The 12,528-nt window shown below is 37.6% G+C and overlaps 2 protein-coding genes and 1 long non-coding RNA gene across 4 annotated transcripts; 1 reads left to right on the top strand and 2 right to left on the bottom strand.

Moving 5' to 3' along the window:
* Positions 1 to 797: 797 nt before the first annotated feature.
* On the bottom strand, positions 798 to 2,616 carry eef1akmt2 (EEF1A lysine methyltransferase 2). The gene is made up of 6 exons (XM_043263197.1): positions 2,485 to 2,616; positions 2,175 to 2,240; positions 1,884 to 1,998; positions 1,355 to 1,462; positions 1,044 to 1,260; positions 798 to 956 (listed from the first exon to the last, which is right to left on the bottom strand). The coding sequence occupies exons 1-6, from the start codon at positions 2,592 to 2,594 to the stop codon at positions 859 to 861; spliced, it is 714 nt and encodes a 237-aa protein (XP_043119132.1). The 5' UTR covers positions 2,595 to 2,616; the 3' UTR covers positions 798 to 858.
* A 696-nt stretch (positions 2,617 to 3,312) lies between these two features.
* abraxas2 (abraxas 2, BRISC complex subunit) lies at positions 3,313 to 9,416 on the top strand. Of its 2 annotated transcripts, none has more exons than XM_043263195.1 (9): positions 3,313 to 3,453; positions 5,010 to 5,100; positions 5,892 to 5,928; positions 6,136 to 6,202; positions 6,343 to 6,533; positions 6,736 to 6,855; positions 7,320 to 7,404; positions 8,129 to 8,246; positions 8,334 to 9,416. In XM_043263195.1, exons 1-9 carry the CDS (start codon positions 3,319 to 3,321, stop codon positions 8,792 to 8,794), a joined length of 1,305 nt encoding a protein of 434 aa, XP_043119130.1. In that variant the 5' UTR covers positions 3,313 to 3,318; the 3' UTR covers positions 8,795 to 9,416. The 2 variants fall into 2 exon arrangements, with proteins under 2 accessions (XP_043119130.1, XP_043119129.1); XM_043263194.1 differs by having other exon boundaries at positions 6,733 to 6,855.
* Positions 9,023 to 11,996, bottom strand: LOC122361956. The gene is made up of 4 exons (XR_006253049.1): positions 11,831 to 11,996; positions 11,345 to 11,433; positions 9,689 to 9,793; positions 9,023 to 9,158 (listed from the first exon to the last, which is right to left on the bottom strand). It is a non-coding gene; the product is annotated as an uncharacterized LOC122361956 (long non-coding RNA).
* Between the last annotated feature and the right edge of the window lie 532 nt (positions 11,997 to 12,528).

Genomic DNA, 12,528 nt, shown 5'->3' with positions numbered 1-12,528 from the left:
CGCAAATAAAGGGGATTTTTGACAATATTGCTTATTTAGTTCAATTGATTTTATAATTTGGTATTAAATTGGCTTTTACAAACGCTGCCTAAAAACTTGGCATTGAAAACAAGCAATTAAATGGTAATGTAAACGTTATTTAACAAATTCCTCCGCAGTTCACTTCTACGGCTAGCATGTTCATTACATTCAATTCCACCGTGCGCGGCCTCAATGGTTTTAGAATTAAAAAAAATTACTGCTCGTATCTCAGAAAACACACTACACGCGAAGACAAAACAAAGGTTGAATACATTAAAAAATATTAAAGAACAAAAAAGGCACTGCTCAAATCTCAGACAAACACTACAAAGTAAGAAAAGATAACTTCATATATATATATATATATATATATATATATATAGAGAGAGAGAGAGAGAGAGAGATTTTTTAAACATGTAAGAAAAAAATATATCGCTTAAATCACAGACAAAATACTTAGAAAAGAGAACCTTTGCTCTAATTTGCTCCTAAATACAAAGAAAAAAAAGTAAAATAGGCTAAAAATAAATTAGTTAAAATAAAAGAGCTAAAGTCTTGAGATAATACCCTTCATAGAATGACAACAAAATAACTTAACCTGACTGTATACAACAATTAACTACTACTCCATCATTACACGTCAACTTCATAAGAATAGAGTATAAATGGATATAAGTTAAGATTCAATGTAGCTCAATACTGCCCTCACGTGTACACCAGCACATGTAACTTCCGAATTTCTGTGCATTACCTCAGTGTTAAGCAAAACAAGTTCATTATCTTCCAAAATAGTTTATTATAAAAGTACATAACTAAACATTTAAAAAAACGTAAGGATCAGTCAATGCGTTTAAATACCAAAGCTGTGACACTATTTCCCGTCACACCACCAAACTGGAAATGGGGGGTGGGCAGCTCCCGTGCCAGCTCAAACCCTGCAAGAAGCGGGATTTATATCACAATCAGTACAGTATATGAAACATAATCATCAGTTTAAGAAATATGCCAGCATGTGAAGGTACCAGGTCTGAAGATCTGGAGCAGCTGCTCTTTGGTCCAGTTGCAGGAGGTGATGATGAAGAAGCCTCCCGGTTGCATGACAGCTTTTAAAGAGTTCACATAGAGCTTTTTGGCCTCCTCTCTGTCCTCTGGACTCAGACTAATGGCATCAAACGTGCCTTTATCTATACATACATCAAAACCCTTCAATTCTGTGCTGGGGTTCAGGAAATCCTCCACCTGAAAGGAAAACAAAAACCCCTTTTATTTTTAAATGGGCAAAGAATTTATTTACTTCATTCGTGTATGTTAAAAACAAATAATTTCCATTTACCTTAATTGTAACGTTTTTTAAGCCTTCTCCTTCCAGGATATTTACGGTGAGCTCCACAGCAGCCTTGGAATAGTCGACTCCAGTGAGGTTGGAAAAACCATGCTTGGCCTTAAATGATAATTCATAAGATTTTGATTCGTATTTATTTACGTTTTCAGGGTTCCTGCAAGGTAAAGACTTTTAAAGACAACATTTTAAGATCAGGTGAAAAACTATTGGATTATGAAATTGAATCAGTTGGAAGATTGTACTTCAATAATAATAATGATAATAATCATAATCTCTGATAATGTCTTGAACAAGCAATGCTACAAAGTTTGAAAATACGCTGGAGCATTCCTTCAAAAGTCTATTACATCAAAAATCCGGTTTTGAGAAGCTAATGTTTGTTTAAAACAGTTAGTATAGAGTTAATATAAACTCACTTAATTTTGTTCATTACCAGAACTGATTTATTAATTAGTAATAACTAATTTGAATAATTGAATATAAAGTAAATAACTAAATGCAGAGATTAATCTTGACTTGCCAGTTCCACAAGAAACATCCCGTTCCCAGTTCCAATGTCAAGTATGGAGGCATTTTCTGGTATATTTTGCGCTTCCATCCATCTGATCACTCTGTCCATGCTTTCTTCACCAAACCTAAAGATTGACCAAAAGAATACTAATTACAGTCTTCATATTGTCCTAAATTACTATATAAACAGAAGAGTGTGCTGATGCTGGTTCAGTCATCTGAACAGACTAGCACCAAGTCTGTATGAAAGGGCATTCGTAAACAAGAAAGTGGCACAAAAAAAGCTAAATTGTCAAATTACCATATTTCTCCCACATCTCCAATGTCCTTGTAAGTCTGTAGCTCTCTCTTATAAGCATCATCCCAGCTTAAAGGAAAATGGTAGAATGACAAGTCAAATAAAATCAAGTTAAAAGTCTGATTGCATTAAAAGTAACCCTTTTTACTGAACAAATAAAGGTGCGACATTTCACACGCTTTGGTTGCTGGGTAGAAAATACAGTATTCAAGTGAGGTATTGCAGAAGCAAAAACACGCGTTCAACCAACATGTGCTGGCCTTATATGAGCTCGACAACAGAAGGGCTAAAGTAATCGAGCAAAGTCTCTTACTGCTGCTTGGTTCCTAGCTTTGAAGGAACAAAATCATCTTCTAACTCTGTGCACTGCACCGGACACTCTCCTGCCCCATGTGTGTCCATGACGTCTCGTCTCATCAACATCCGCTGACGTAACAGAGAACGTGACAATCGACCGGACATTCAAAATAAAGGTTTTTAACCAAGGTTAAAAAGGCAAGCAGGGCAATAAAAAAAAGAAAACACGGATTGACGGACATCAATTAGAACGATATGCAAAATAGAAACATAAAAAGATCGCACATTTGTCGACTTTTTTTGGTGCACAAAATCATAATACTTACTTGATGTTTTACGTCACTCAGTCCACAGGCATGACGTAACGTGTGTCGTCAGTACCGATGACGATCTATACTAACTTCTATACTAAAAACACATACAGGTGAAAGTATTTTATTTATTTTTTTTAATGCCGTGGTTTCAGTGAACATATTATGGTTTATATAACATGTAAATAGTTGCAGTTTTATATAAAAAAAATGTATGTCATTTATAACGTTTTAAGAATGAAAGTAATGTTCTTTAAATAAGTAAATACATATATTTTATTGATAACATGTTAATTATATTATTAAATTAAATAATCACTAATAATAATTAAATACAGTCAAGATTTTGAAAAAATCTAAATAAAAAAATGTGTGTGTGTGTGTGTGTATGTGTATATGTGTGTGTGTATATATATATATATATATATATATATATATATATATATATATATATATATATATATATATATATATATATATATATATATATATATATATAGTGCACATCTTTTACCTCAGTAGAGAGGGTTTGTTTATTCATGATCAGGCTGATGTACAGTGCGTGCGCAAAGGATTGTGGGCTCGGCGCGTATGTTTCCATCATGGCGGCGTCAATTTCGGGATACACTTTTAGTTCTGTGTGTTATCACAGCGCCAACAGCAATTCCGACCATGTAAGTACTATGTCAATTAACATTTAGGGTAAATGTTTGAGGGCACGATCGCATAGCGAAACAACAAACGGTCTTTTCCATCAAATCAGAATTAATTCATTTCCCGGTGTCATCTTCCTGGTGTGGCTTCGGAGGGGCTGTGTATCAAAACCTGGTGAGGCGCCTACCTAGACAGCCCCTGCAACATTCAGATGTGTATCAGAACGTTGGAAAATCCAAGGCAGAGGAGATTTTGTGTTATTTCATGCCATTTTTTGAGATCTTGAGTCGAACAGAGCTGACTCGGAACACGCCTTTGATGATAAACAGAATGCGGTCTAGGTAGGCAGCACACTGGCTTTTGAGACGCGGCCAGAGTGACAGCTAGCAAACCTACGAGCCGAAAGATATAATACGCTTGTCAGAAAGTGTCACTGCCGTTTTTTTACTGTATGGTTGCTCGCTGTCATAAATGCACACCGCCCAGTAGGTTCGGTGATTTCAATCTCGTCGATGTCCTCTTATAGGTGTCAGGATAGTCTCATTAGCGGCTGGCTAACTTGTTTGTCAGCAGCAACTGTCAAATGCCAACTTGAACGTCGGACGCACTCGTTTAATGAACCGTTCACACATTTCTTAACATTTCTAGCCCCTTTTGCTCTTCGTGTCATGCCCTCTAATGTAGTTAGTTGAGGCATTAGGAAGTAGGTGATCTGCCATTGACCCTGCAGTCTTCGCATAGTTGTTTTCGGCTGGTTAGTCAGCTGCTTAACCTGTTTTCATTCCGTCAAAGATAAGACGGGTTTTACAGTTTTTCCTTACTGAATAAACGAATGACAACCGTTTTAATTTTGATTTGATGGTATAGACTGTTGGTTAACACGGTGTTTACGTGTGGGCTTTAGATTCCAAACCATTTTGGTATTTGAAAATAATAATCAGCATTTTCAGTGTGATCTCAAACCGAACAAGTAAACCGTATTTCTGATGTTCTCTCACTGCAGCAGTGTTTAGGACATATCTGTTTTTCAGACCTCCTGTTATAAACTTGTCTATTTTGTAACACATTTGTTGCATGAATTCCGGGTATGTTCATCTAATATGGTACATTTCGGTATGCCGTGACCTTTTAGAGGTCCAGGTTAGGTTTTGTTTGCTTTTTAAAAAAAATCCCATGCCCCATTTGGCCTGTTACAGTAAGAAAAAAAATATTTGTTTTTATTATATTACTATGATAAGAACTAAAAACCAACATTTGCCACAGACTAACAAGCCTTGACTGAAGAGTTTAATATATGTTAAAGTAGGAATGCTGTTTCTGTTGCTGCTTTGTTTTTGTGTATTTCATGTTTAATGCTAAGAATTTCCCAAATCAAATTCAACACCCGAATATATCCCAAGTTCTGAGTAATAATAGACCTAATAACAATAGTAATTATTGCTTAACATTTAAAACAGTTGCAGGCTTTATTTTTGTGCCATTTGTTGAAGGTGTTTATTAACTTGCAGTAATAATAACATTCAATCTCAACTACACTGTCTTTGCCTTTGTAATGCCATTTTTACATCTATTTTAGGAGGGCTTCCTGTTGGGTGAAGTGAGACAGGAGGAGACTTTAAGCATCAGTGACTCACACATCGGTAGCTCAGAATTCCTCAGTGTAATAGGTAAAACCATGGTGGATTATTTTTATTTTATTTATTTTTTTTGCTGTCCCAAAGCTACAAGACAGAATGTAGAGTTTTAATGACCATTTTAGTTTGGGGAAATTTGATAATGCACTATTAAAACACGATGCACGCCTTTACCGAAATCCTTTTAAAGGCTGAAATCGCAGCCATGCCACGTTTCACAGTAGAGACGTGACAGCCTTCCTGTGAGAACAGGGGGACTGTATCGTTCACGATATGGATGATGTAACCTCTTCGGTCTCCACCATTCGCGAGCTCTCCTGCTTGTCAATAACCTGATAAACCACCCGATATCGTGTCAGCCAGCATTCCTGATTAAGGCCTCGGAGATGAAGCCTCATACATCAGAGTAGACCTTTTTTGGCTCAGAAATGTTGGAAATAGCTCTCTCCAACATTAAGTGATCGCGTTTCTCAGTTTGGCGCCGCTCCCAGGACCCCTTCATTCCTGATCACTTTACAAAGAATTTCACAAAGGCCTTCGACATCAAAAGCGGGCCCAGATGGTACCTTTTATATTTGCAGCAAGACGAGTCATTGTGAAGGCCATGTTGTCCTCTATACAACCTTCAGATCACGATTCCGTGTCGCTTGTTACACTTTTTAGAGAACAGATCTGCTAACATATTTTCCTTAGGCTACTCCAAGGTTAATGTTGTCTGTATGCATATTATTCATATTTAAATTTGACATTTTGAACAGACACAACATGCTTGCTTTACTCGGATGCTGAATGTAATCGGTCACTTGCATTCATTTGTTTTTCAGAGGTCCATAATCATGAACCTTGTGCACAACTGTTTAGGTAAGAATCTCCTGCATAGTAGATGCATTCCTAAATGTTTATTATGTTATAATAAAAACGTACACTACCATTTAAATGTTTCATCTTGATACATTTTTTTTATGTTTTTAAGCCTTTTTGTTTGCTTTTTTTGTTAAAATGAGTTTTTAATTATATAATAATACTGTATAATTATTGATAATGCAGTATTTATTTATTTTGTTGCAGCTTTTATGACTATGCAGGTAACGTCAATGAAGAAAATCTCAACAGAATCCTCAAGGACAGAAGAAAAGTAGGCAGCTGTCATGAAATATCCATAAAGATGTTAGAGAGCAAAATGACTAAATAATTAACCGGTACCTTGACAGGTTCTTTGTCTCTTGGTGTTCAACTTTGGGTGTTTAATTCAGAACGTCTCTTCTTTTTGAGCAGAATGTTATCGGCTGGTACCGGTTTAGAAGGAACACTCAACAGCAGATGTCATTCAGGGAGCAGGTGATCCATAAGCAGTTGACCCATATACTTGGCATCCCAGATCTGGTCTTCCTCCTGTTCAGCTTCATCTCCACAGCTAATAGTTCCACGCATGCTTTGGAGTATGTGCTCTTCAGGCCCAACAGAAAGTATGTACATGCTAGATAATACATACTTATGGACTACTGTGGGACAAAAAAAAAGCATGATATGATGTGAAATATGATAAAATCATGAATCTGTTTAACTGTTAAAGACTTGTCTCCCATATTGTTATATACCATGCATAATGTTTGAAAATGGTAGCTGATGTTGTGTTTTCTGCTGCACTTTTGATCTTCATCTCAGCAGGTATAATCAGAGGATATCTCTAAGCATCCCAAATCTGGGCAACACCAGTCAACAGGAATATAAAGTCTCTTCTGTGCCGAACACCTCCAAGAACTACGCCAGTGTCATTAAAGAACACGGGTGAGGCAACCTGACTGCAATGTTCAATATTCCTCTTTAGCCGTGTCACAAAGTGTAGTTAGAACAAATTGTGTTATTTTGATTTTGCCCTAACATTAAAAAAATGTAGGATATTAAAGAAATCTCTTGTTAATCAAGACCATATTGACCAATATTGCTACAATTAAAAACTTTTCTATTTGATATAGGCAAGTATAATTTATTCCTGTGATGGCAAGGCTGAATATTCAGCATCATTACGGTCTTTAGTGTCACATGGTCCTTTAGAAACCTTCTTTATAATATCAGTGTTCATAACTGTTGCACTGCTTGATATTCTAGTAGAAACCATGATGCACTTTTTCTTAATTTACATGATTTAAACTGTACAGCATGCAAAACGTAAAGTCTTGCTTGCGCTGCAGTAAATACTTGAATAAGTGATACCCAGTTAAGTTTTTTTTTTATTATTGTTTGTTTTATAGGACTGAGTTTTTTGATAAGGATGGGGTGATGAAAGACATTCGAGCTATTTTTCAAGTATACAGTGCCCTTCAAGAGAGAGTGCAGGTGAGATACAGTTTTATTATTTCTGGTTCAGGAGATGCTGGTTGTTGTTGTTTTTTCTTCTACTGCAAATTGATTGGATGTAGTAAAGTAGTTTTGGACAGAATGAACACTAGTAGTTGAAGAGGTGTGAAGGATGTCACGCTCATGCCCAGGCCGTCAAACTGATGTCATCAGAGAAGGCCCGTCAGATTTGGATTAAAGATTACGAAGGCAAACTAATTTTATTTGTGGACTGACTTGCACATAACAAAAATAGCAATGTGAGCTAACAAATATATATATATGTTGACAAATATGTTGATTATATGTTGATATATATGTTGACAAATATGTTGATTCCACACCAACTACAATTTGTCTTGTCTTTTAATTGTTTCAAATTAATTATGATCGGAATGTGCCATCTATGAATTTTAGGGATGCATGACTTACTAACTAACTTGTTAGCTTTAATAATCTTAATTTTTTTTTTTTTATAGCTACATTGAAACTATGAAGATAACTATAATACAATCAGTCCCTACTGCTTTTTTTTTTCTTTATTTTCTTAAAATGTTATGGTTACAATAAAAAAATTATTTGAAGATGTAACATTTGTAGATGATCTAAAGCAGTAAAAAAAAAAATCAGTAGCAGACCTTGAGCCGAGACGAAGCTGATGTTTACATTTTAGGACGTTCCAATAATATCATGCATCCCTAATTAGTTTTCTGTCATCCTGCAGGCGGTGTGTTGTGAAGTGGATCAAAGTGAACGAGTGAGGGAGAAAATCCAAGAAGAAGTGAACAAGCTGAAAGAGGAAATCGCTCTCAGGAAACGTAACAGCGCCGAGGAAGAGAGAAGTACGTGCTGATGACTCATTTGTTGCCCGTTCAACAAAAACAAAACAAAACAATCCCTTTTATCGTCTACTCTATTTTTCCTCGCAGGACTCCAAGAGGCGGCCGCTGTCATGCTTCCCGATAACTCTGCCCTTCCAGACTCCCCACACTCTTCACTGACTCGAGTCGTGCTCTCAGGTCCCTCGGTGGAGCCCAGTTTAGAGAGACCCGTGAACTCGTCATCTCCACCGATCTACAGCACCGCACTGCCTCCAGATTCACCAAGCGCTATACTGCTACCACGGCCCCAAGCCGTCGGTTCCCCCGGACACCCGTCTCCCAGTCTGGGCCTGGGCAACGGAGACGGTTCGAGCTCGGATTCCCTGAACCGCCAGGCCACCGGCCAGGAAGACCAGGAGGATGACGACGGCGACGACGAGGACAGTAGCGAGTACGAAAATTTAGTTAGCGAGCAATTGCAACCACCTTCCTTAACAGAAACCGTTACGTTAGGCCGACCGGCTACCCTGTGGCCCGACGGAGACGCCCACAGCCCGCCGGGCTCCTAGTAGTCAAACAAACCAACGGGGATATTGACGAGCGAACAGAACTAGGTGTGATCGTGAGGTCGTGGTGTTCAGAACACAAACAAGCACTTGCCTTTTGTGAGTTATGACGAATGCTGTCCTGTAGTACACATTTAACAGCTCCGTGCTGCGGACGTCATCAGGTTTCGATGGACTCCGAAGTGGAATGGAATGATATCCCCATCCGTGTGGACTGACAAGGCCCCCTTTTCTCCGTTTCATGCTCTCCTCTCTGGTTTTTCGATTTGGGTGGAGAAGTGCATCCTGCTTATCGGCGTCTGCCTCTCACTGGAGTCATTCGGTTCTTGCACCATTTACCTCTTGCACTGTTTTGCCTTCTTTTGATCTGCATTTGAATAGAAAAGCAAAGGGAATGATGTTTTTTTTTTTTTGCGGCCTTCAAACACATCTCTGTGTGAGCTTATTCCATCTTCATCGTCTTGCTTCATAAATTTGAATGGACAGAAAAGTGCTTAGGACTACAGCTGACACTCGAACAGTTATTGTTCTAGAAAATGTATTTTATTTTTGGTTTTATCAGTTATATTTGATTTGATTTGAGTAATATAATGGCCTATTCATTAAAAAAAAAAAAAAAAAAAAAGCATTTTTGATCAACGATTATAAAAGTTACTTTGATAAGGGGTGCTTGTATTTTCTACGACATATTGTAGATCACTACTAATTTCACTGGCTTAAATCAAACACGTTTTTGTCCTGTTGAATGAACTGAATATTCTGTTTCTTTCTGCTGCACTTCAGACTTTCACCATTTGAGCTTTAACTGAGTTTTCCGGTTGTACGGTTTGACAGAGCCATCAAAAACTGGAAGGGTTAAAATGCAGCATCATTGATCTCAGGATTCTTTTACAGTACCAGGACTGTTGTTTTCTCACATCGTCTTGTCCCACATGCCTTTTCATCTTCAGTTGAGAAGACGTGATTGCTCAAAGCAATGCAGCGGTGGATCAGTTTAGAGCTCTGTGATAACATGAAATAAAGATTTCAGCCATATGCAGCAGATCTTTAAAGGTAGAAGCAGTTTTATTATCTGTTAGTGGATGTTTTGCTACGTCTGATCAAACCAAAATGAAGTTTTCCCTCAAAAGTCGCATGTGTGTGAATCTCAGAAAAACATGAGTGGGTCATTTTACCATTAACTAAATAATACCTTACCATTAAATTGCAAACTGCCATGATGTATAAATACTTCACAATTTAATTTTACTTTTAAAACAATTTTTGCAATAATGTTTAGAGATTGATTTTACAATGTAAAAAAAATGTAGTAGTTATACTTTTAATTCTATATATAAATATATATAAAATATATCTATATAGACTTGTGGAGTGGAGTGAAATATGACTGTAACGCGTTCTTGTGAGATTCACCCATGTCGTGCATATTGTGAACAATTTGGGCAAGTGACTTGAATCAGATTGATGATGAGCTGTCTGACTTTTTCACCCAAAGAATCCAAAACTCTTTATTTCTTATTTTTATCTCAGGATCTGACTCTATGACGTTTATTTTGGCAGAGGCCGAGAATGTCTCACTTTTCATTCAGCGTATTTCATTCAGTACGGTCCTGTGTAGGACAGAAAAATAACAAATGTTTGTTCCCTGGCATGAGTGTGAATGAGAGCACGCTGACAGAGGTGTTTCAGTCAGCCGTATCATGTTGCATTAACCGTCTGCTTTAAATGTTTCTGCCTCATATTCTGACTTTGGCGTCTGTCTTCAAGTGTACGGCCAAAAACCACCACCACCCATGGTTTTCAACACGAATATGTAAACGTTAAACTGAACAATGACACTAAAGTGGAGAGATTCCACAGTTAAACTTGACATGGGCTTGTTTGGACAGCTGGCAGCCAGTCCCTCGGAGCTTTAAAAATGCCATTTTATCATAACTAACATGTTCCTTAGAAAGTTCGGATGAACATAAATGCCACTTAGGATGATAAAATATATATGCATATACAAGATCTGATCTGGGTTTTTTTTTTTTTTTTTCCCATGAAATAATTCACAGCATCCTCTTGAACATTTAAAGACATCTCGGCTAATTCAGTGTCGGTCCTTGCTGCCATATTGCCTTTTGCTCTCTCCTTACAGATGCTTTCGAATCTGATTATGAAATAAATCCTAATTTGGCAGTGTGCCATTTTAATGGGAAAATCGCAATGATGTGATTGTCATTTTTATTGTCAGTTTAGTCAGCTGCGGGTCAGACGTGACTGTTTCCCTGCAATCGAGCAGCTGTGAGTGATTAACATTGTTCCCGTCAGAATTGAACTGAAGTCTCTGGTATTTTACAAGTGCAGACTGTGTTTGGCAAGCTGTTGCACTACTGCAAGCACCTGCGAGCATTAACCGTTCCGTCTACTTCTGTCATAAATCTGTCGACGTGTTTACAAATATGAAGCAAATTCCCAGTTATAAAGCAGTGGCAGTGTCTCAACAAACATATATTGTATTATTAGTATGATTTGGCGGATAATTTCCCAATTCTGCCATCATTCGCTTACCCTCGCGTCCTTTCAGGGCCTATTTTCTTAAGTTGGAGATTGTTCATGCTTCTCTTCTCCATACAATGAATGTGGATGGGGATGAGGTCCTGTCAAGATTAATAACGGCAAAACAGTATTAAAGTGGTCCAAGCCATGCACTGTATACTAAACCTGGAAAAAAGAGCAGCTTGGAGTCATACAGGTATTCGAAGACATAGGAAAATAATCACTTTTGGTTCAACAACTATTCTGTAATATAAGGCTAATATAAGGCAACTTTTCTCCCTCAGACATTATACTCACCTGTTAAATTACCAGGCTCATTTATGTTGTAGTCTGCAACATTTTAACTGCCACTTAAAGCCAAATTTTTACTTCAGAAGACCTGTACATGCAGCCAAGAATAGCTTTACGATTTGTTTCTCTTCACACAAGACAAAGTGAGCTTAGCTATCCGGTTAGTTTTGAGAGCGAGAACATTCCCATTTCGTTTTAAATTCTCACCTATGATGGCAAAAGCTTTCAGCCTCAGGTGGAGCGACTTCCTTTCAGAAATGTTGAATTTTCGTTCACATGCAGTCTCCCATATGCAGTGTCCTTGAGGCTAGTTAAGTTAGCATGTTCTCCGCGAAGCAGCCTAATAATGTAAACAAATCAAATAAAGCGCAGTGTGCCGGATCGAGTCGTGCAGTTTATATCTTGATCCTGAAGGTGGCGCAAGTCACTCACGGGTCTGCTGCGGCAGCGTCGCAAACAGGGTTGGCAAGAACTGCATGGGAGCTTTTTTAAAAAAAAAAATGTTTGATATATTGCAGAAATATTAGATTGGAATGCTTGTATTTAAATATCTCCACATAAACTGGTGAAGAGTGCGTTTGCAGAAATGTATGAAAAAATAAAATAAAAAAAATAAAGGATTAGCATCCCCACCAATTACTGTACACTAGCTTTTTAGACTTTTAGGGTAAAATAATCCCGTTTGTAAAAGCAGGCCTTTAACCCCCAGTTTTACAGACAAGGTTTAAGCCTAGTCCTAGACTAAATGTACATCTGAGCTGTTTCAGTTCAAAAGACCGTTTTTAAAGCATGTCAGTGGCTTTGTTTTGTCTTGATATGCCCACCAGAAAAGATTTTTCTTTCAAGGCATGTGAATGAAAATTACTTAAAGGTCTTGTCTTAATCCTGTTTCAGTTAAAGCCCCG

The sequence above is a fragment of the Puntigrus tetrazona genome, chromosome 17 (genome assembly GCF_018831695.1).
Source record: "Puntigrus tetrazona isolate hp1 chromosome 17, ASM1883169v1, whole genome shotgun sequence".
Classification (NCBI taxonomy): domain Eukaryota; kingdom Metazoa; phylum Chordata; class Actinopteri; order Cypriniformes; family Cyprinidae; genus Puntigrus; species Puntigrus tetrazona.
Note: the sequence above shows the minus strand (reverse complement) of the source record. Positions and strands in the feature narration are given on the sequence as shown.